The 25039-nt window shown below is 35.8% G+C and overlaps 2 protein-coding genes across 7 annotated transcripts in view; one reads left to right on the top strand and one right to left on the bottom strand.

Annotated features, from left to right (window-relative positions):
• The window catches only part of LOC126879052 (testis-expressed protein 2), a 201675-nt gene that overhangs the window by 48384 nt on the left and 128252 nt on the right, over positions 1–25039 (top strand). For all 6 annotated transcript variants that reach the window (XM_050641946.1, XM_050641940.1, XM_050641938.1 and 3 more), the window contains one exon: positions 17238–17368. Coding sequence is in view for 5 of the 6 variants with exons in the window: in XM_050641940.1 (XP_050497897.1) it covers positions 17238–17368 (131 nt within the window). In the remaining variant the exon portion in view is untranslated. The remainder of the gene's footprint in view (positions 1–17237; positions 17369–25039) is intronic.
• Positions 1–25039, bottom strand: part of LOC126879056 (uncharacterized) — a 148371-nt gene that overhangs the window by 108704 nt on the left and 14628 nt on the right. The window lies entirely within an intron of this gene.

The raw sequence follows: 25039 nt of genomic DNA, 5'->3' as shown, positions 1-25039 counted from the left end.
GGAAACGAAGTAGTCAAGGACCAACTGTTCACAAGCAGTGCTGGGGAGAACACTCCGGTAAAGGATGATTTTGCGAGAAGCTCAAAGATAGCGCACTCCCCTCAAAGAATGAGGTGTAACTCGCTTACAGACTACATAGACCTAGGTACTGAGCACGGAAACGAAGGCGAGCGCAGTAAAACTGAAGAGCAAACCAGCAAAAGGAAAAGAATGGATACCCCAGTCAATAGCCAAGAATATCGTTCACAAACAATACAAAAAGCCGAGACAATGCTAAAAGATATCCTCAATAAAATTCAGGAGGAGGCGAGTGTGTTAAAAACACTAATCGTAGAGATACCTAACACAAAAAAAGGTATCAAGAATGCAATAATCAAAATTGATAGCCATACAAAAAGAATACATAAAGACATGGGATTCATTGACGAACTTCTAAACGAGTTTAAATCAGAAACCATCAATAAAAAAGACGTAGTTGAAACCACCGCCTCTACGGATTCCACCGGAAAGCAAATGGTGCAAACTTCAACTCAAACAGTGGAAGGAAAAATCAAGAAGAAGACCGTGGCAGATGCTGGTACGCAGACCGAGAGTCCACAGCAGGTGCAAATATTAAGACTTGCCTCCGAGATCGAGAGGTCCCTGGAGCTAAACTTGGATGATGAGAACTTCCTAAAATTTGCCGATAATGCATGGCCAGAACAGGTGTACGTTAAGTCCAAGCGTCTTAGAGGTAATCTGACGGGCGATGAAGAAAATCTAGTCATCGTTATCAAAGAGGACGGCTTAAAAAATGAAGCAGTCATAAACAAATTAAGAGAGAGAAATCCTCAAATAATGAAGTATGTAAAAAACTTTATATTTTAAGAAAGAAGACATCCAGGAGAATCCAAAAATGTAAAAATATACAGGATGTTCCATTAAAAAAAACGAAGTTATAAGCCACTTCCGGTATAACCGGAAGTAGCAAATCGATGAAAATATTTTCATTAAAGAGATCACTCTTCAAAACCCCTTCATTCCAATTTTCATGATTCTGTTTCCTTTAGTTCTCGAGATATTTCTAATGGGACTTTTATCTGCCTCACCCTGTATTCATAATGAAACGTGGAGATCTCCAGATGGGGTTACAGTAAACATGATCGATCATGTTATTATTGACTCTAGACATCACTCGGACGTAATAAACGTATGCAGCAGACGAGGGACAAATGCAGACTCAGATCACTACCTAGTGGAAAGTAGAATAAGAGCCAGAATCTCAAACATTAAAAAAGAAAAGGGATCCAAAATTGAAAAATATGAAATAAAAAACTTAGCAGACAACAGCAAAAGGGCCAAATAAAAAGAATATATAAAAGGAAGGCTAGAAAACAGACAAAAACACGAGGATATAAACAGAGAACGGGAAGCGTATAAAAACATCATACAAGACGCTGCCAAAGAGACCTTGGGTCTAAAAAAAAGGTCAAACCAACTGAAAGGAAGTGGTTCGATGGAGAGTGTCGTAACATAACAGAAAGAAAAAATAATGTATATCAACGACATAGAACAAGACAGGCAGAAGAGGAATATAGAATGCTAAGGAGGGAAGAGAAGAAAATACACCGCAGAAAGAAAAAAGAACATATAGAAAAAGAACTCCAAGAAATTAAAAAATTAAATAAACCAACAGAAACCAGAAAATTCTACCAAAAACTTAACAAAAGCAGAAAAGAATTTAAACCAAGAACAATGATTTGCAGAGACAAAGAAGGAGATATAGTAACTCCACAGAGTGAAATACTGCAAAGATGGACTGAATTCTTCAAAGAGAAGTTTGAACAAAACGGAGATCCACTATACGATGAAATTATACTGGATCAAACGGATACCAGAGAAACAACCCCCCTTCAGTAGCTGAAATGCAAGAAGCAGTTACCAGACTGAAAAACAACAAGTCACCTGGATTGGACAACATTAGCGCAGGATTAATAAAAGAAGGCGGAGACTCCCTATTGAATGCGATACACGAACTTATAGTGAACATATGGAATAGTTAACAACTGCCACAAGACTGGAATACCGGAGTAATCATTCCACTACATAAAAAGGGAGATCAGCTTCGATGTAACAACTACCGGGCAATAACGCTACTGACTGTGGCATATAAAATACTGTCAAATATTGTGTATGAGCGATTGAGACCATATGCGGAACAAATAGTTGGGGGATATCAATGTGGTTTCTGCAGGCAGAAGCCCACAATAGATTAGATCTTCGTTTTGAGACAAATCTTGGAAAAGACTAGTGAATTTAATATAGAAACACATCATCTCTTCATTGACTTTGATAGTGCCTATGATAGTATCCATCGAGAATTTCTGATCAACGCCCTGAAAGAGTTTAATATTCCAACTCATCTCATTGATATAGTAAAAGAAACACTTCAAGTACAAAGCAGGGTTCAAATTTAAAACGCACTAACAGATACAATCCATGTTAGAACGGGCCTACGACAGGGAGATGCCCTGTCCTGTATTCTATTCAACATCACATTAGAGAAAATAATTAGAGAGTCAAAAGTCAACACCAGAGGAACAATAATAACAAAAAGTGTACAAATATTGGCATTTGCAGATGATGTTGATATCGTATCTAGAAGCAAAAGAGAAATGATAGAAGCATTTAATGCTATAGAAAAAGCGGCACAAAACAGTGGCCTAAATATTAATGAAATAAAAACCAAATACATGAAGGCCAGCAAATCGACAGGCCAAAGAAACCTACAGAATCTGACAATAGGAGACTATAACATCGAAAGCGTAAAAAATTTTACATATCTAGGTTCACTAGTTACCGCAGATAACAATGTCAGCGAAGAAGTTAAGAGAAGAATACATATTGCTAATAAAACATATAATGGACTTATTAAACATTTAAGATCTAACAACATCACGAGAAAAACCAAATGCAAAATATACAAAACCCTGATGAAACTGGTCCTTATATATGGATCAGAGACATGGACACTGACGAAAAGCGATGAGAACTTATTAGGTACGTTTGAACGAAAAATCCTTAGACACATATATAAGGGGGTGAAAGAAAATGACGTATGGCGCAGAAGATATAATTTTGAACTATACGCATCATACAACGAACCCGACGTCATAACATCCATAAAGATTGGACGTCTGCGCTGGATGGGCCATGTTGAACGAATGTTGGAGACCGAAACACCAAAACACATAATGAAGCAAACACCAGTAGGGAGAAGGTCAAAGGGAAGACCCAAACTTAGATACATGGAACAAGTGGAACAAGATCTGAAAACACTTGAGATTACCCACTGGAAGAACAAAGCAAGGAACAGAACAGAATGGCGGAAAATCCTAGAACAAACCAGGACCCAAAAGGGTTGTCGAGCTACTGATGATGATGAATATCTATGTTATTCTCAGAAATGTTCTCTAAATGAAATTGCATCGCTACATTATTCGATATAAAATCAATATCTATCTTGGTACTTTCAGAGATTGTCACCTAATAGTCCAGACTGTGGGTGAAAACTTCACAATGGAAAAGCGTTTAGAACAAAAATTAGACTATTTAGAAGTTTGTAAATTTTTTTACATACAAAGAGGAACACTACCTATGTAATGCACTTTACAGAATTGAAATCGGATTATTTAGGCGGCCCCACCAATGTTTGGCTTATAAACAAATTGAATATATTGGTAACTGTTATACCAAATTAAATTCAGAAAACGGCACTGGAAAGTACTCGGCAAGACATTTATGTTAAAAGAAAAAAAGATGAATTGCGAGGAATAGTTCCTGAGATACAACCGGTCAAAGTTGGCCGGCATTTGCGACGAAGTTATAAACAATAGGATGGTAATCTTTAAACCATTATCTTCTTCTTTCGGTCCTCTTTCTCCATACAAATTTTCGTATATTCAAGCCACTCATAACATTTTTTTTTTATTTAACCTCCCCATTTATTTACAATCTGTAAAACAAGTTACAACGAGTAAATGTGACCACTAGTGTAGGTGACTTGAAAAAATTCTACAACATAGGAAACAGTGGCGGATCCAGCGGTATCCAGCATCGTCAAGAGGGGGGGGGGGCGATTGGCTAAATCTCTATGAAAAATACATGAATAAATGAATGTTTTTATAATCTTTATATACAACTTGGTTTGAGAGGGGGGGGCGATCTCCCCCATCGCCCTCCCCTGGATCCGCCTCTGATAGGAAAAAATTTTATTATAACAAAACCAAATCATATTTGGCACTGGAAAATGCATTAGTTAGATGACTATACTCAAGTTACTGCGGATTAAAAAAATGAAGAAAATTGCTCGATTGGAAGCCGAGAAATTGCATTTTTTACGTATACCGATTATCAACTTTGAAATTCAACTTTCTTCAACCTTTTTTTTTGGTATTTTTGGTATTTTTATACCAAATAATCATGCAATACCGATAGTTTTTATTATTATAGATAATATATGTTATGAGTGTCTTGAACATATGAAAATTTGTATTAAGAAAAAGGACCGAAAGAAGAAGATAATGGTTCAAATCATATTGTTTATAACTTCGCCGCAAATACCGATCAACTTTAACCGGTTGTATCTCAGGATCTACACCTCGCAATTCAACTTTTTTTCTTTTAATAGAAGCGTCTTGCCGAGTCCTTTCCAGTCCCTTTTTCTGAATTTAATTTGGTATAATAGTTACCGAGATATTTAATTTGTTTTTAAAACAAAAAATTGTTTATCCGAATGCCACCTCTCACATCCAAAAATAGACGTTTTTTCACAGTTGCCCTCGTCTATTAGTAAATTTTTGAAACCTACTCTGTGTTATAAAGAACAATGTTAGAAAGAATTTCCCAGGACGTGGAACGGCAAATTTTTGATTATTAATTATTATTTATGGTATTTTGAAGGGGCAAAATAGCACTTTTTGATTTGGATAGTTGCGAAGTCTAAGGTACGTGAATATAGCCATAAAATTATAAAAGTACATTGGATAAGCATTAATTTAAGCTTTTACAAGTTTAATTTTGATTAATTATTAGTGCATAATGAGCGCTCAAAGGAAAAAAGGTAGGTACTTAGAAAAATGGCCATATTTTGTGTAAAAATGCTTGTATAATAATTTTTATTGTATTAAATTGAGGCTCTTTTGATGCTCCAGAAAATAAATTTTAATACCGCATCAGTTCATTTCTTGCTAAGATATAATTTCTTTATTCCAAGACAAAAAAGTACAAGGCTATACCTTTTTGAAAAAATAGATCACAGAGACCTAATCTAAGATTTCAAACCATGTGTGACATAGTTTATTTTTTTACATAATTATGTTTTATTTTACGAATTTTATAACTGTTACGAGTACGCTTAGCAGATTATATGGAAGAATTATAAAAGAACGCATATGCGAAGAATACCGCCCTTTTGAGTCAGAAGAACAAAACGGATTCAGAGCAGGACGATCCACAATAGATAGTATTTTCTGCTTATCCCAAATACTTGAGAAAAGAACACTGAGATCTCGAGAAGTGCATTTACTCTTAGTCGATTTAACAAAAGCATATGACACCGTGCCTGTTGCGAAGTTGTGGAAAGTATTGGAGAAAACCAGTATCAGCGTTACACTAATCGATGCTATTAAAGAGCTTTATAAGAACACAATAGCAAAAGTTAAAATAGGAAAAGAGGTGTCTAATGGTTTTCAGGTAACAAAAGGACTTAAGCAAGGTTGTTGTTTATCTCCCATACTGTTCAACATATATATCGATGAAGCACTCAGGCACTGGAAGAAGAAGTGTAAAGGGATGGGGCTATCTATTGGGGATGAAACGTTATATACGTTGCACTATGCAGATGACCAGGTAGTTATTGCCCAAGACAAAGAAGACCTGGAGTATATGGCTAGAAAACTAATGGAAGAGTACAAAAAATGGGGCCTCGAAGTAAATGTCCAAAAAACACAATATCTTTGCGTAGGAGGAGAAAATAATCCAGATGACCTCGACTTAGAAGATGAAACTATTAAGAAATGTGACCAATGTACATATTTGGGGGTAAAACTGACAAAGACAGGACGAAGTGATGAAGCCATAAAAGACAGAATAACCAAAGGAAAACAAGTTATAGGTGCGTTGAATTCAGTATTATGGCAAAAAAATATAAGACCGGAAACGAAAAAACGAATATATAATACCATATTAAAACCAGTAATCGTCTATGGCTCAGAAGTGTGGCAGTTATCACAAAAACTTAAAGGTAACCTATTGGCAGTTGAAATGGATTTTTGGAGGAGAGCAGCGGGAAAGTCTAGATTAGAACATGTGAAAAATGAGGACATCAGGAGACAAATGAAAGTACAAAGATCAATTATAGAAGACATCGAAAAACAACAACTAATATGGTACGGACATGTTAGACGTATGGGGGAAGAAAGACTACCCAAAAAGATATTAGAATGGGTACCACCAGAGAAAAGAAAACGAGGACGACCACCAACAACATGGATCCAAGGAATCTCAAAAGCAATGTCAGCAAGAAATCTATCTGAAGAAGACTGGCAGAATAGACAGGCTTGGCGAACGGGAACCCAAAGGCGTATTACGCTGTGAACGGGATTTATATATATATATATGTTTTATTTTATTTGCTGTAACAAGTTTTGAAACATCACTACATATTAGGGTGGGCCGAAAAAATTTTTTTTTATCCGATCGAAACGGGGCAGGTTTTAAAATTTGCATTTGGGGTCCTAAAAGAAAACTGCAAAATATTTTTGCTGAAAAAAATATCTTCAGTCTGCGCATTTCACTAAAAATTTCAGTTTTTTTGGTAAAAAGTAACTTTTTGGAAATAATTTTGTACACATTAAGAAATGAGATAGAATGACCGGGTAGCGTTATATATGTTTGTTAACACTAATTGAATAACCCCAAACAGTTTCATTTGTCTTATGCAACATCTTCAGTGTGCGCAAGAACCACCAATTTACGTGATTTTAAGGTTAAATACAATATTTTTATACCACTTACCTTTTCTAATATTTGAAGTCTAGTTGTTTTGAAAAGTCTACAGTCAGCTTTTTTCTGTACATTTATCGAGGAAAATATATCATCATTTATGCAACTCTTTGCTAGTTCATAATGAACTACCCAGGACTCACCACGAGGAGGTGGTTGCATGTCGAGTCCCACCCGTGCCCTCCCTTCCACCCAACCATGAGAGCACGTTGTTCTTTTTGCTTAGGCTTTGAACTCTTTCTTAAAGTCAAACTTAGGCCGTATTGCTCTGTCAAATAGTCTAGTTCTGACTATTTCATCCCTTTTCTTTTCATCGCACACTTGTAGTGCTGATCGTGTGACTTCTTTACTGCTCTTTCTACAGCTTCCAGATTTAAACAAAGTAGATCTGAGTATGGATCAGAAATATTTATACGACATATGCAGAATAGTTACTAAAGGAGAATCGCCATCAGGATTTGGGGATAGAAATCCTGGAAAGTTGAATCATGCACGGTGGGTGACAACTACCAATCGTGTACTCCGATTGTACATTGCATCTAGTTCACCATCAGATCAGTTGAAAGATTTAGCCAAATATGTTGCCTTAGTTTATGCTCCAAGCTAGTTTACTATCAAATGCAATCATAAACTGAAGCAACCTTTGGAAAATGCTGGACTTTTCATCATATATGTCACACGAACAAAAGAAAGTGATTCATAAGTGCATTCAAAATAATGCATACTTCGCACACCCCGAAAATATGCTTGTGGCAATGCTCTCCGATGACAGGGAACACATTCGTCAGCTTGCGATCAGACGAATATTAAAAGCCAGAAGAAAAAACGACAGAGAAAGAGATCGACTTTTTGAAATTCCTAAAATAAATTTTTCTGCCAAAGAATACGTAGATTTAATTGAATGGCAGTTTATGGATTTAACTGAGCCCCCTGTTACCATGCATCTATCAGAAGAGGACCTCAACAGAATATTGGTTGACGTCGTGTCAGATATTCTTGCAGAAGGTGTGCTGGGAAAATTACCGACACATAATCAAGCTGTCGAAAAAGCAGTAAAAGAAGTCACACGATCAGCACTACAAGTGTGCGATGAAAAGAAAAGGGATGAAATAATCAGAACTAGACTATTTGACAGAGCAATACGGCCTAAGTTTGACTCTAAGAAAGAGTTCAAAGCCTAAGCAAAAAGAACAACGTGCTCTCATGGTTGGGTGGAAGGGAGGGCACGGGTGGGACTCGACAAGCAACCACCTCCTCGTGGTGAGTCCTGGGTAGTTCATTATGAACTAGCGAAGAGTTGCATAAATGATGATATATTTTCCTCGATAAATGTACAGAAAAAAGCTGACTGTAGACTTTTCAAAACAACTAGACTTCAAATATTAGAAAAGGTAAGTGGTATAAAAATATTGTATTTAACCTTAAAATCACGTAAATTGGTGGTTCTTGCTCACACTGAAGATGTTGCATAAGACAAATGAAACTGTTTGGGGTTATTCTATTAGTGTTAACAAACATATATAACGCTACCCGGTCATTCTATCTCATTTCTTAATGTGTACAAAATTATTTCCAAAAAGTTACTTTTTACCAAAAAAACTGAAATTTTAAGTCAAATGCGCAGACTGAAGATATTTTTTTTTTCAGCAAAATTATTTTGCAGTTTTCCTTTAGGACCCGAAGTGCAACTTTTAAAACCTACCCCCTTTCGATCGGATAAAAAAATTTTTTTTCGGCCCACCCTACTACATATTAGATGTATTTCTTTTAGTATACATTGAATGAATCGTATCACATCTTTAGATGAAGTAATGTATTTTATACGTAGTACCTACACGAAGAGGTGAAATAAATATGTATCAGTGGTTTGATATTATAAATCAAATATCAGATATCAAAATAAAAATGATAGTCAATAAGATACAGAAACTAGACATAAATACAGGATAGGACTTTATTTTATAGTACACTAGGTAGCCGACCAGGTGAACTTCGTACCGCCTTAGAATTAACAAGTGTTCTGTTAATTATTAGCTGAGCTCGGTTAACTTTTTATACATATAAGGATTAAATTAATTAAGTATAATTAAAGTTCAAAAAGGAGCTAGTTTAAGTGGCAACAAAGTAACCAATAAACTGAATGAATTGCACTCGTGTCGATTACTTTCTGATATACGGTATACGGCAAAATAAACAGTACTGAAATTCGTATGCCTCAAATTTGTATGTGTCATGTGCCGAAACGTATTGAGTGGTTTCTGAACGTTGCTATAACGTTTGTCAATATCATGTTAATCTTAGATACTTCAGGATGCTTCTCAGTTTGGCAGAAAATCTTTTTAGATATAGTGGAGTACTATTTTCGGCCATACGGAAAAGGTCACGAAAACGGTGCAACCTTAAAATCAACAATAGTTTCAGCAGGACGGGATAACCTGTCACACTGCCAGGGAGTCTCTTCGAATACTGTGCGATCATTTTTGGAGCTGCCACTCGCCAGAATTAAGGCCACCAGAGGCGTACATATGGGGAATGCAGAAGGGGTCATCGTCTGCGATTTCGGAATTGAGGAATATAATTAATGAGTTTTTCGTGTCAGAGGCAGTGGTGGATCTAGAAATTTCCCTTGGGAGGGGAAACTTGCTTAGGGAAGAACATTCAATGAAAAATCGACCAAAAGACATAAAAAAGATAAACCCAGATTACATAAGAGACATAAATAATAGGCATTAAGTTCCCTTAATTTTTCCAACTAGCGTGTTTATTGGGTTGAATTTGTCTTTCTGTGATTTCGGTTTAATGTGAGCTAATATATTTTTATGTTTAAACAATTTTTTTTTCTTTAATTTTGGACCTCGTTAGGGTGGAAAATTCCTCATTTTCCCTCCCCGTAGATCCGCTCTGTTTTATCGGGAACGTGCGTCGTAGTGAATGATGTTTGCAAGGCTATATCATATATTGTAGATATATAAATAATCATAAACATTTCAATATTCATTTCAGTACTGTTTATTTTGCCGCATACTGTACTATATTTTTCGTTGTGTTGACAGGCGTGAGAATGCATAAGTGGATGGTTTGGCTACATGATAACATATAACGTACAATTTGTTATGAGAGAAGCATTTTTTTTTGCATTTAGTTCACAAACATTTAAGGATTGGCCTTATCATTTGTTTATCGTCATGGTGAATGCAAAAATAATCAGACACCCATTAAATTTGTTTAAATTTGAATGACATTAGAATGACAGCTGTCTCATCCTTAAATTTTCTTTTGAGTGTTGTCGCTTGTATTGTATAGGGTTTTTCATCGATTGTCATTTGTTTCGAGCTTCTGTCATGTGTCGTCTAATATTAATATATCTACGTCATACGTTATTGGTATTATACCAATGATACAAACCAAAGATGTATGCCGTAGATATCTTAATATTATACGACATATGACAGAAGCTCGAAACAAATGACTATGAATGAAAAGCCCTATTGCCTATGGGTCAATCCATACCAAGTGGTCCAATTTAAATTATGGTTGCTTGACTATTTTTAATATTTTTTATTTTTCTGCCTTTTAAACTTCAGTCCATAGAGAGTACAGCATTCCAGTTATTTTATTTTTAAAAGATTTAGTTTGCCGATGACGGCCATTTTTGTTAAAGCGTATCGATCATTTTCACGGAAAACATGGCTTCGTTCTTTAGCCAATATTTTCACTGAGGTTTGTCCTAGAACAAAAGATCAAAAACCAAACTTTTTAGAAGAGTATGCTCTAAAAAAACGGCCTATAGCATTATTTAATTTCAAACTACCCTTAAGGCCTTAAATGAACCTCAAAGTTTGAAGAGGTAAACTGATAATTCCATTTTCAGCATTTTTTTAACAGCATAAGGCAAGCCGATAATGGTTTGTAATTTTTTCTGCAAAAGACATACGTACATACTTTAAATAAAAAAAGTTTGAGCTTTGAGACTTGAGTAAACTTTTTCAAAAAAAAATCTCAAAAACGTCATTTTTTGAAAATCTCAAAGTTTGACCCTTTATATCTCTGATGGGCACGGATGAAAAAAATTGAAATTTGGCTGAATGTTAGCCCCTAGCAAGTAGAATAAGGAGTAAAAATTTGGAGTTGCAGACTTACGTCATATAGGAGTTGCAGGCCTGAAAAAATGGTCAAAAATCAAAATGGTCAAAATTTGACCGTTTGCGGGCAGGGTAATTAAAATTCAAATAAACTGTCTAATGAAATAAAAATTAATCTATTTTCATAAGATTTCACAATGAATATAAATTTATACAGGGTGGGCCAAAGAAAAGAGTCCACCTTCATATTTGGCAATAGTTACCTATTAGATTTTAAGGAAATGCCGAAATAGGTACATTTTTATTTTTATTATATTGCAACTTTTTGGGATATATTTCATACTACGTGACGTCATCCATCTGAGCGTGATGACGTAATCGATGATTTTTTAAATGGGAATAGGGGTCTTGTGGCAACTAAAAATCCATTGTACTGCTGTCAGAAAATAGAAAAAATGTTTATTTCACAAATAAACATTTCTTTTCGCTTAAATTAAATCACAAACAGCCTCCCACTTACCTCTTGACAGTTTGAACATTTAATTTAAGCGAAAAGCAATGTTTATTTGCCAAATAATATTTTTTTTTCTCTATTTTATGACAACAATAAAATGTATTTTGAGTTAAATAAATTACATGCATTCTATTTTTTGTGTCGATTAATTTAATTCAAAAATTATTTTTTGGCCACCCTGTATAAATAATTATATTATTGTTTATACTACTGAACAGAGAATTGAACACTCTTTCAAATGAAATAACATACGACCCCTATTACCATTAAAACAATAATCGATTACGTCATCACGCCCAGATGGATGACGTCACTGACGATGACACGTCATGGAGATGTATGAAATATATATAAAAAAATTGTAATTTAAAAATAAAAATCGACATGTTTATGGCATTCCCTTAAAATCTAATAAGTGCCAAATATCAAGGTGAACTCTTTTCTTTGGTCCACCCTGTAGAAATTTGTATTGGTTGTGAAATCTGGTGAAAACAGATTAATTTTTATTTCATTAGACAGTTTATTTGAATTTTAATTACCCTGCCCGCAAACGCTCAAATTTTGACCATTTTGATTTTTGACCATTTTTTCAGGCCTGCAACTCGTATATGACGTAAGTCTGCAACTCCAAATTTTTACTCCTTATTCTACTTGCTAGGGGCTAACATTCAGCCAAATTTCAATTTTTTTCATCCGTGCCCATCAGAGATATAAAGGGTCAAACTTTGAGATTTTCAAAAAATGACGTTTTTGAGATTTTTTTTTGAAAAAATTTACTCAAGTCTCAAAGCTTAAACTTTTTTTATTTAAAGTATGTACGTATGTCTTTTGCAGAAAAAAATTACAAACCATTATCGGCTTGCCTTATGCTGAAAATGGAATTATCAGTTTAGCTCTTCAAACTTTGAGGTTCATTTAAGGCCTTAAGTTTGAAATTAAATAAGTTTGAAATTAAATCATGCTATAGGCTGTTTTTTAGAGCATACTTTTCTAAAAAGTTTGGTTTTTGATTTATTGTTCTAGGACAAACCTCAGAAAAAATATTGGCTAAAGAGCGAAGCCATGTTTTCCGTGAAAATGATCGACACGCTTTAACAATAATGGCCCTCATCGGCAAACTAAATTTTTTAAAAATAAATTGAATGCAATTTTGTACTCTCTATAGACTGAAGTTTAAAAGGTAGAAGAATAAAAAATATTAAAAATAGTCAAGCAACCACCTTTGGACCACTTGGCTTGGATTGACCCCTATGAGTTTTCATACCATCGAGTGCGTCCGGTTACATAGTTTTAGTTGATTAGAATTTCTATGATGATTTAGTGTAAAGATGATTCAGTTGTAAATTGTGCAGTGGTAAGCTAAGCACACGACTTCGTTAATTTGTCAAAAATCCAGCAACTAGCAACTCTCATCTTTTCAGCTTTTTAAAGGTAATATAAGTAACTTACAGTAGTTGTCTGTCTGCTCCTTAAAAACTCACTGACGCTAACATAAAAAATTCAACTATTACTAAGAAAAATATGTATATTAGCGAGGGATCGGATATTATTATCGCTATATATTTCTAAATAGAAATAATTATAAGTACTAAGATTTCGTCACTTATATCAAAATCGAACTAGCTTGCTACTAGATATTGGAATAAAAACGCACACAGTGGCGTGCTCGCCATAACACCTCCCTCCTGAAGACCGAAGCTGGGGTGTCCAAGAAGGGCTTCTTTTGCAGCTTCGAAATTTTGGCTTGTAGTGTAGAGCCTCTCTGGACATGCTCCGCACAGGGCAGGTAGGGCCACATGAAACAAAGAAACCAACCGGCAATAACTCATTCTATTTTTGTTGTTATGAGAAGGCCGTAGATGAAGTGTACCATCAGGTAATCGAATATATATGTTGCAGTTATTGATTAAAATCCCTTTATAATATGGATAATGAAACCTCATATCTACTACTTGCCGTGTTACACTTCAACTTCGTTTAGTTAGTCGCATCATAAAATGGTTTTACATTATTGAAATGAAATTTTCGAACAACCTCGTTATCTAACTTAATTTTTAGAGTTTTATTGGTTTCATTGACTTCAAGAACAACATATGGTCCTGTATTTAATACCGATTTTGGTGTATTTGGATTTCTTGGTCTTTTTAAGAGAATCTTATCTCCAACTTTATACTTTACTTCCAAGTTGCTCGTTTTTAAGTTATCAAAACGGTTCTTTTGCTTTTTCCTTTGATCGCATTGTTTTTCCCTTATATTTTCTAACTGATTATTATACGAAATTTCATCAAATTCCCATCAAAAGATTTTGTGTCATTTTGGAACTACTAAAATTTTTTATTTCATTAGTAGTTCCAAAATTGGAAGAACAAAGTGGATTTCGTGCAGGAAGATCGTGAACTGATAATATATTCGTTCTGCAGCAGGTAATAGAAAAACGGAAGGCAAGGAATCTATCTACCCACCTATTGTTTGTAGATTTGGAGAAGGCATACGATACGGTACCTTTGAAAAAACTGTTTCAAACATTGACGAAGGTAGGTCTCAGTAGAGAGTATGTGGATGCTATCGCAAATATATACAAAAATGCAACATCATCATCATCCAGCCTCAAAAGTCCACTGCTGAACATAGGCCTCCTCCCCTCGTTTCCAACCCCATCTATCCTGCGCCGCCCTCATCCAGTTTTTATTTACCTTTCTTAAGTCGTCAGTCCATCTTGTAGGCGGTCGACCGACGCTTCTCTTGTCTTCTCTTGGCCTCCATTCCAATAACCTCTTCGTCCATCGCCCATCTGTCATTCTGGCTACGTGTCCTGCCCATCTCCACTTCAACCTGGCTATCCTCTCGATGACGTCAGTCACCTTTGTTCTTCTCCTGATTTCTTCGTTTCTGATTTTGTCTCGCAGAGTTATTCCTAACATTGACCGCTCCATTCTTCTCTGCGTGACTCTTAGTTTGGTAGCCGAGGCTTTAGTTAAGGTAAGTGTTTCTGATCCGTACGTCAAGACTGGGAGGACGCACTGATCGAATACCTTTCTCTTTAGACATGTGGGTAACTCACTTTTAAAAGTTTCTCTCAGTTTTCCAAATGCTGCCCACCCAAGACCGATTCTTCTCTTCAGCTCATGAGTCTGGTTATCCCTGCCAATCGTAATTTCATGTCCCACGTGTGCAAAATGCAACACGTGTCGTTAAAGAAGGAAACTTTATATCTGAATCATTCCCTATATCAAAGGGGCTTAAACAAGGATGTTGTCTGTCTCCGACTTTATTTAAAATATGTATTCAATCATCTCTAGAGCAGTGGAGGAAACAAGTATCGGGAATGGGAATAGACATAGGCAGTGGTAAATGTCTAACAACTTTGTTTTTTGCAGATGATCAGGTAGTCGTAGCGAATGATGAGGAAGACATGGACTACATGTTTAGAAAACTAAAGAAAGAATATGAAAAATGGGGCCTCGATATGAATATGTCAAAGACAGAGTATCTTAAAAAAGGGGATGATGAAGAAGATCCAGAGTTAGAAATTAGAACCACGAAAAGATGTAATGAATATAAATATCTCGGATCTATAATATCTAAAGAAGGCACTACCAAAAGAGACATCGAAAAGAGAACGCAGCAGGACAAAAAAGCGGTAAACATTCTGAGCTCTCTACTGTGGTCTAAAGATATAAGGCAAGAAACGAAATTGACAATCTATCGTACCTTGGTAGAGCCTATTATGACTTATGGGGCAGAAGTTTGGCAGATGACAAAAAAAGATAGGAAAGGAATAGAAGTAGTAGAAATGGATTATCTAAGGAGAGCGTGTGGTATATCTAAAAAAAGATCACATCAGGAAGGAGGACACATATTAGAAGGAGGACACATACTGTATATTCCAGTGTAGATAAAATTGAAACTAGACAACTAGTGTGGTATGGTCACGTGAAACGAATGAATGAAGATAGATGGCCAAAGAAAGCTTTAAATTACATACCACACCAAAGAAGAAGAAGGGGAAGACCTTCAGTTGCCTGGGAAGAAAATGTACGGCACATCATGAAAGATAGAGCCATCAAAGAAGACGAATGGATGGACAGAAAACGATGGCGGTCGAAATGCGAGAAGCGGCAGAGGCTGTAGGAACCTCGCTGATAGATAGATAGAGTTCCAAAATGACACAAAATCAAGGCATCGGATAAAAAAGTTTATTTGAAGAAAGTGTATTTTTTTGTTCTTCTTGATGGCGGTACAGGCTCGTTTTTTTTTAATATTGTATTTAATTACAGAGTAATTTCCACATATTAATATATTTTTCAAATTGGGCTCTGAACCGCCATTCTTTATTATATTACGAATACGTGTGCCAAATATCTCGAAAAATATTCAAAATTACAGCCGCAATCTTGGAACGCGTTTTCGCTACCTGTTGATCGCTACTGTTTCCTCGTAATATAATTATTAGAAGTGCTGGCGGAAATTATTGGCGTAGTTGCTGTTGCGTTGTTAGTTGCCATTTTATTAACAAAAAATAAATGAAACAAATAAAAAAATGCAAATACTAGATATGATATCTTAAACGTTTGAAAATAGCGAAACAAAGTAAATAAAAAAATTAAAACAAATACAAAATTAATATAATTCGACTAACCTCAAGTATTTCCGTGAGAACGTGGCTTTACACCGGAACGGGTCGAAAACGTTGCAGCGTCTCAGATCAAATGGATTTACACTGGAACGGGTAGAGAACTGGTGGAGAACTTTGTACCTTTTAGATCAAGTGGCTTTACACTGGAACTGGTCGAAATTCTAAACTGTATGTAATCGGTTTGGTAGCCGGGATGTTGTTGCTTCTTCTGTGGAAATGCTTCACCGTTTCCAGGGTCCTCGATTCGTGGGAAGTAAGCACAAAGGTAGACCAAAAGTTAGATGGTGTGGATGAGGATCCCAGGATCATTGGTACGACAAACTGGCAACGATTGTCAATGCATACGAGCAAATGGCCATAGAGAAAAGATGGAACTGCTGGTGGAAATTCATTCAATCGCATTTAAACTTCTTCCATCCCATCCAATGGCACTACAGCCCAAATCGAGCCTTGACCTCCTTCAATAAGCTTCTCCAATCATTTCGATTTACCGCTGTTCTTTTCCATGAACGCGTTCCCAGGAAGTTCCTGGCATCCTCATCGACTTCGTCTTCCCATCTCTTTTTAGGTCTTCCAACAGGTCTTCTTCCCTGCATTCTTGCATTCAGCAATTTTCTGGGGATTCTATTCTCATGCATGCGGACCACGGACCATGTATTTAAACTTCTTACTCTACAGTATTTTTGGTTTAAACTGGGAGGTGTTTTATAAAATGCATACATTGACTTTCTTTGGAATTAGCATTTTATTTGTAACTTATAATTGTAGTTTTGCATATACATAAAACTATAACTCTACCGCGGTTGAATTGCACTTATTCCGGACCTGTTTACTGCCTATCAACACCGCAATAATTGTAATTTGCATTGCAAATATACATGTGTAAGTGCACCGATATCTATTTTTATGACTGGTTAATGCAAAATAGTGATAATTAAATCAAGTTCCGTTATGATTCCAGGCGAACCCGAGAGCAGTCCTCTAAAATATTTCAACAAAATCGGGAAGAGGTCTACCAGCGTGGACGTCACCCACCAACCGTTGAACGCCTCACCACCTTCTGATCCGTGGAGATTTTTTTCAGATATAAAAGTAAGTTCTTGATTAATTATTTTAAATTTTTTATTAGGCAATTTGTTTTTTTTTCTCTGATTCTGGCCTTGGTTTAGAACTAGAACCTTTAGCCACGTAATTGTATAACTTACCACTAAGTCAGGTGTAATGTGTAGTGTGTGTGTTGAGTAAGTGTCTTGTTCCTTTGCAAAGTCGACGTCATTGTCTTTGCAAAGAGACGCTAATTGTATCCGAACGTCTGCGGTCCCTCCGGTGAGTACCGATCCCGCAAGGACAGAAACTATTTCATTTTTAAGGCAAATTGTTAACTGAGTTCATGAAATCTTTTTATTTCTGTCTTTATGTAGCATCTGTATGAATCTTGTTGTAAAGGAATACTGATGATTTTATTAATACTTTTAATCTCTTTTGGAGATTTTCGTTCAATCCAATAAGTTTGGCGCAGACGCAAACTTCTTTTAATGAGAAATATTATGCTACAACCTTGACATTTATGTTGGAAACGTTATATTATGATCTTTCATCTCAGATCTTTTTTACTTGATTAAATACAATTATCTGTGAACTTTTGCTATTATAAATAGTTCGTCCTTTTTCTAAATAATATTTCTAGACAAAAATTATTTTGTATGTACTTCGTATTTTTTACATTCTTAATTTGCTTAACTAATAGATAACGACCGATCCATAATTATTTTCATCAAAGCTAGCCGAGCAAAAAATTACGTACCTAAAATAAAATCACAATCAAGATGCACTAGAAATAAACAAACCAAGACACGTTGAATATTACAAGGGGCACTCCTAAATCATGATTTACAAAGTATAATATACATTTACATTGCATAAATCCCAAATCATTATTTACAAAGTTTTTACATTGTAAATCATGATTCGGAAGTGCTCCTCGTAATATTCAACGTGTCTTGGTTTGTTTATTTCTAATAGTGCATCTTTATTATGATTTTAGTATAGTCTTGTTTTAATCTGAATTTGTATCATTGGTTTAATAAATTAATTTTGATTAATATTGTTAAACATAAAAAAATCAGCCAAAACTTTTAACGGCATAGGCGCAAAATGTCGCCTGTTAAATGTTCAATGTGTTTTAAATGTATTCATTTTTTTCGAATGCTGAGAAAACTAATAAGTATTTTTGAAAAATTTAACGCAGAATTAAGGATCACGTTATTACCGAGGGCCGAAAGTCCCTGAAAACTTCTATAATATTTATTTAATAAGTTGCAGGGGTGAAAATAAAAGAGATAATTTAGTATGACTTTTAATTTATAGTCGTCGCTTGGCCATCGAGGTGTAAACATCGTTAAAGCGCTCCGAGAAACCGGTCATTAAGAATTATAATTATCTTATCAACAACAATAAAAAAAACCCATTAGCAATAAGTGAGAAAAATAAAATAATACCTATGTTCCCTTCGGGGAATCTTATTGGCTTCATAAATGGACAACCAGTTTATCAACAACAAAACATACAGAGTGATCCAATAAATCAACAAATGACACAAGCAACCAATAACCAACTACAGTGGCAGCCAACAATGATGAACCAACCAGAAAATTCAATGAACATGAATATGCCAACTATGCAACAACAGTATCATACAACTCCTATACAGACAGTAAATACAAACTATTACTCTCAACCAGTTCAGCAGCAAATACCGACATCAAGTAAAAATAGTGCAAATATCGAAGACAGAGAAACTCACTACAGTAGGAAAAATGAAAGAATACCCATGAACGAACATATAAAACACGCTGTATTTTCCTGTCACCGTGTCACACAAAAAATTGGCCAGCGCAAGTACATGTAATAATTATTATTACATGTACTTGCGCTGGGCAATTTTCTTTGTGACACGGTTACAGGAAAATACAGCGTGTTTTATATGTTCGTTCATGGGTATTCTTTCATTTTTCCGACTGTATATGACATCAACCAGCGAAGATGAAGAAGAAAATCAGACAAACAGTAAAAACGCATGGCAAGTCATGGGAAGCAATAAAAGGAAGAAAATACATAACAACAAACAAAATCCAAGCGAAATTGAAACAGGTAACCGATTACAACCGCTGTCGAAAGAAACAGAAGAAAATACTGGAAACGCAAAAACCAACAAAATACCAAAACCTCCACCAATATTTGTACACGGGGTACAGGATTTCAACGAGATGGCAAAGTAATTAGAGGAAATAGCGAAAAAAGAAGAATACCAGACAAAAAGTTTAAAACCAAAAATTGGTTAAGGAGTTCAGGGAAAAAAATATATACCATCACACGTACCAACTAAAAGAAGAACGAGGATACAGAATCGTGATCAGATACTTACATCACTCAACCAATACCGATGACATAAAAAGTGAACTATCTCAGTTAGAGCACAAAGTGAGAAACATAGTCAATGTAAAACAACAAAAAACCAAAGAACCACTTAATCTCTTCTTTGTAGATTTAGAACCCGCGCAAAACAATAAAGATGTCTATAATATAACAGGCCTACAGAACAGAGTAGTACTCGTAGAACCTCCACGAACTCAAAAAACAGTATAATACAGTGCACGAGATGCCAACAATATGGACATCCAAATCATATTGTAATAAACCATTCGTCTGTGTAAAATGCGGAGGCTTACACAATACCACCACGTGCAAAAAGTCCAAGGAGACGTCAGCCATATGTGCGTTATGCAATGGAGGCCACCCAGCCAACTATAAGGGTTTAAACTTACCAAAGGAAGCAACAAAAACAATGGAGGGCATCAAAACCCATCAGCAATCTACACAAATGATATATACACAAGAAACACACAACAACGATCCAATCCACTGCCCCAGGGCTTGAGTTACGCTGAAGTAACTAAACACAACCAAACAGAAGATACAGCCACTGTGTTAAACAAGTTTTTGGAAGAATTCAATAATCTATTTAACCAACTAATCCAACAAAATAGTATGGTCCTCAACATGCTTACCATGCTTATCCACAAAATGAAATAAATGGCTAAGTTTCTTCGAATAGCCCAATGGAATGCCAACGGCCTTCCAAGCCATACAGAAGAAGTGAAAATATTTCTAGACATAAATAAAATTGACATATTTTTAATTAGTGAAACGCACTTTACAAACAGAACTTATTTTAACATACCTAAATATAAACTATATCATACTAAGCATCCTGACGGCACAGCCCACGGAGGTACAACAATACTCATCAAAGAAAATATTAAACATCATGAACTACTGAAGTACGAAGAAGAACACATCCAAGCAACGACAGTAAGCGTTGAAGCACTTCCATATAATGTCAACGTAACAGCTGTGTACTGCCCTCCTCGCCATAATCTAAAACGAGAACACTATGAAGAATTTTTCCAAACCCTAGGACCAAAATTCATTACTGGGGGAGATTACAACAACAAGCATACCTTGTGGGGGTATATTACAACAAAAGGTAGATAACTGGCGCATGTTATACAAAATAAGAATTACTCATTTATCTCAACGGGAACACCAACATACTGGCCGACCGATCCCAACAAAAAACCAGATTTATTGGACTTCTTCATAACAAACGGTATCGGTATAACTTATACAGATATAACACCAAGCTATGACCTAACTACTGACCATAGCCCAATAATAGTAACGGTAAGTACAACAGTTATCACTAAAAAACCAAAACTCCACCTGCACAACAATAAAACAAACTGGGACACTTACCGACAAATAATTCACGATACTATCGAAATAACAACGAGGCTGAAAAAAACCGGAAGAAATAGAAGATGACTATAACAAATTTATAAACATACTACAGTATGCAGCTAAATCAGCTACCCCACAAAGTAGTCCTAACAGAAACATAAGTAATATACCTTTAGAAATAAAAAAAAACTGGTAGCTGAAAAAAGAAAGGCCAGATCTGCATGGAAACTAACACACACACCAGAAACACACACACAACAAATTAAAATCAAAGCTGCAAGAAGTCAAAAATGAGTCATTCACGAATTACATCACCAATCTATCAAGACAAGACAACTCTATATGGAAGCCCATAAAAAGTAAGAGAAGGCCAATAACAGCATTACCTCCAATACGTAAAAATTCAACACCACCAGGACCATGGGCAAAAAGTGATAAAGAAAAGGCTGACCTCTTTTCCGAGTATTTAGCAAAAGTTTTTACTCCACTAAATGACGACCAATTACCAGAAGCGAACCAAATATTAGAAGAACCACTACAGATACAGGACCGAATAAAACCATTTACTCCAAAAGAAATTAGAGACGTAATTGCCACCCTAAACCCAAAGAAGGCACTAGGTGAAGATCTGATAACCGCAAAAATGTTAAAAGAAATACCCAAAAAGGGCATAGTTAAACTACTGCACATATTCAATGCAATACTCAGATGTGACTACTGGTCCAAAGCACTCAAAATTGGACAAATAATTATGATACCAAAGCCTAGCAAAAACCCTCTAGATGTCTGATCATATAGGCCTATCAGCTTATTACCAACAATCTCCAAGTTGCTTGAAAGACTTATCCTAAACAGAATAAATGCAGAAATAAATCCACAAAATTGGATCCCAGATCATCAGTTCGGATTTCGACAAAGCCATTCAACAATACAACAATGCCATCGCATAGTCAACGGCATCAACCAGTCACTTAAAAACCAGCAGTACTGCACAGCAGCCTTTATAGACATCAGTCAGGCTTTTGACAAAGTCTGGCATCCAGGCTTGTTATGCAAAATAAAAAGAATTCTCCCAGCAAGTTACTACAACCTACTGAAAGCTTACCTACACGAACGGCAAGTTAAAGTAAAAGTTAATGAAGAAATCTCGGAATACAAACCTATTCACTCTGGCGTACCACAAGGGAGCATCCTAGGGCCATTATTGTACATACTATATACATATGACTTGCCTACAAATGATAAAACAACCATCGGGCCATTTGAGAAATTGCAGGGAGTCAAATCACAGGATCGAGGGGGAAATATAATAGGCGTATACCATACAGTGATGAGCTCGCTAATAACCGGCAGAATAACACAAAAGATGGAAAACACATTAAGTTGTGAGATAAAAAGAAATGAAACTGCACTATACCTTTAGACGTATCGGACGAGTTTGACAACTGCCACTGTGACAGTGACAGTTTTAGTTGGCATACTCCTGTGATACGTCTAAAGGTGGGAAACAATAAATATAATGCAAGTGTATAGGTTTTTATCGCTAAATCTCCCACCCTCCACTAGTTTCATTTCTCTTTATCTCACAACTTAATAGGTATGTTTTCCATCTTTTGTGTCATTTTGCCGGTTATTAGCGTGCTCATCACTGCATAAACGTATGACCCTATTGTCGAAAAAGTTCATAATAAAATTCAAATGTTGCAGGGTTGTATGAATTCGAGTTCCGAATTCTTCTATTAATTCATCATACATCAATTGATTTATAAATGAAGTTATAGCAATTTCATCTTTACTCTAACTAATGTATGTATTCAATGAAACTTAGTGACAAAATATTAACAAGAACATAACAATGAAACTTTGTTTTCTTGAATTATCACAAAGTTGCATTTTTAAAAATCATCCCAATTAGATTTAGATCTGCAAGAAATTCCAATAAGAAATATACTTTTAAACGAATTGTCGTGTTCATATTGACAGTCATATATCGAACTCATCTCCAAATGCCAACATTGGACCAAGAAACAAATTCGACATAACATCACCAACACCAACACGGCGAGCATGAGACTTTATGTGGGTCCTTGTATTATACTCCTCTGCACTCCCCAAGCATACGGTGCACTATCAGTAAAAAGGAACGACTTTCGGTATAAATGCTTTATTTTCTCATTTCTTTGGTTATAATTCAGGATCTACATTCTAGTCATTGTGAAGTTACTTTATATAAAAAAAATTATTTTTGCTAACAGACAAGTACAAGATTCTATTAAAAACTTAGCTTGTGGTGTGAAGGCTTCTTCCGGTGCTGTCCTAGGTTATCCACAGCTCCAGATCTTCTTCGGGAGGCGTCAGGTGGAAGTTTGATGTATGGTGGTTGCCTCCGGAGCTATTTGACTGTTCGTCGAACCCATGGGTGACTGTCTTGAGGAACTGGTACTCTACTATTCACGATGTGGTTACTTTCTGGGGAACATTCTATTCTCTGGGCCAAAACAGACGAGTTAAGGCTAGGGCCACGCTCTTCTCCTGGGTGCCAATTAGGTCTGTAGTTACTCGGTGCTACCTACTTGGCGGAGATTATAAAAAATGAACCAGAAAGAAACCAGCCTGGTATTTATGAAAGTAAAAGAAATTAACTGAAGGTCAGTATCAGCTGATAACGAAAGAGACACTCTTATTGAAATTGGCAAAGTTGGACGTTTTAAAATTACAAAAAATTAATGGCTTGATAAATAATTTTGCTTCGGAATAAAATATCTAGAAATAACGACTACTGGAAATAAATGTTTTAAAATGAAAATGACAATAATATGTTCTCAATAAATACTATTCGACATTTAAATCAGGCATCACTAACTTCATTATAAAATTGAAAATGTACATATAGGGTGCACAAAAAGAATATACATGGACCGACTAATAAATATTTGCTAAAAATGAAAATCAACAGCTACCTGGGAGAACCTCTAAATGCAGAGTGGGTTTTATTAAAATAAATTCTACAAAGTAGCGGGTTTTGCACGCTACAGAATGATTTGTCAACAGTGTCCAGATTTTAAGATATAGTAATTACTTATACTAATGACGACTTAAAATCGCCTGGGAGTGAATTCAAACATTACCTTTTACGGAGTCAGGTAATATTCATATTTTGGGAGTGAACTCAACTGGCCCCCATTTAGAATCCGAAAAAATGTTCTTAATTAATGGAGTAACTGATTTTCTGAACTACTTCGTCCAGTGCTGTTTCTGTTGATTTTCCTTCTTGATTTGCATGCTGGTTGCCATCTAGAGGATGATCCCTCCATATTCCCTTCTAATATGTCTATCAAGAATGTTTTTATTGTCTTCAACACAAATTATGTACGACTGATGGGCCTGTAGAATTTAGGTAGGGCGTTGTCTTGTCCTATTTTCAGATTTTCTGTATGTACACCACCCTTAAAGTTGTCCAAGTCTTTGGTATATCCCCTAGTGCTATGCTAGCTCTAAAGATTTTTGTTAGTATTGGCAATAGGATGTCCAATTTTTTTGTAGTAGGGCAGAACATCCTCCTGTTTGATGTGTATTGCAGACAATTCCCAGTCTTCTTTCTTGGGACGTTTAGATAGTTCTATGTTTTCAGCCTGAGTCTGTTTATCAATAATTGTCGATCCTGGGAAGTGGTTCTGTAGTAAGAGCTCTAGCGTTTCCTGTTTAGACTCTGCAAAGGTGCCATCACATCTTTTAAGTACGCCTGGTTCTTGTACCGGATCCTTGCTGCCGGAATAATAATAATATTGTATGGCATTTTTGCTGGGATATCCTTTCGGATTGCTCCGTAGCCAATTGCATATTTAACCCTATTTCAAGTAACTAGTGTCGATGTACACTAGCCCAGGGGGGCCGACGGCTTAACGTACCCTCCGAAGCACGCTGAACGGCTCGTATGATTTTTAGAAATGAAAATGGATTGTT

The sequence above is a fragment of the Diabrotica virgifera genome, chromosome 1 (genome assembly GCF_917563875.1).
Source record: "Diabrotica virgifera virgifera chromosome 1, PGI_DIABVI_V3a".
Lineage (NCBI taxonomy): Eukaryota > Metazoa > Arthropoda > Insecta > Coleoptera > Chrysomelidae > Diabrotica > Diabrotica virgifera.
This window is presented reverse-complemented; position numbering and strand designations above follow the sequence as displayed.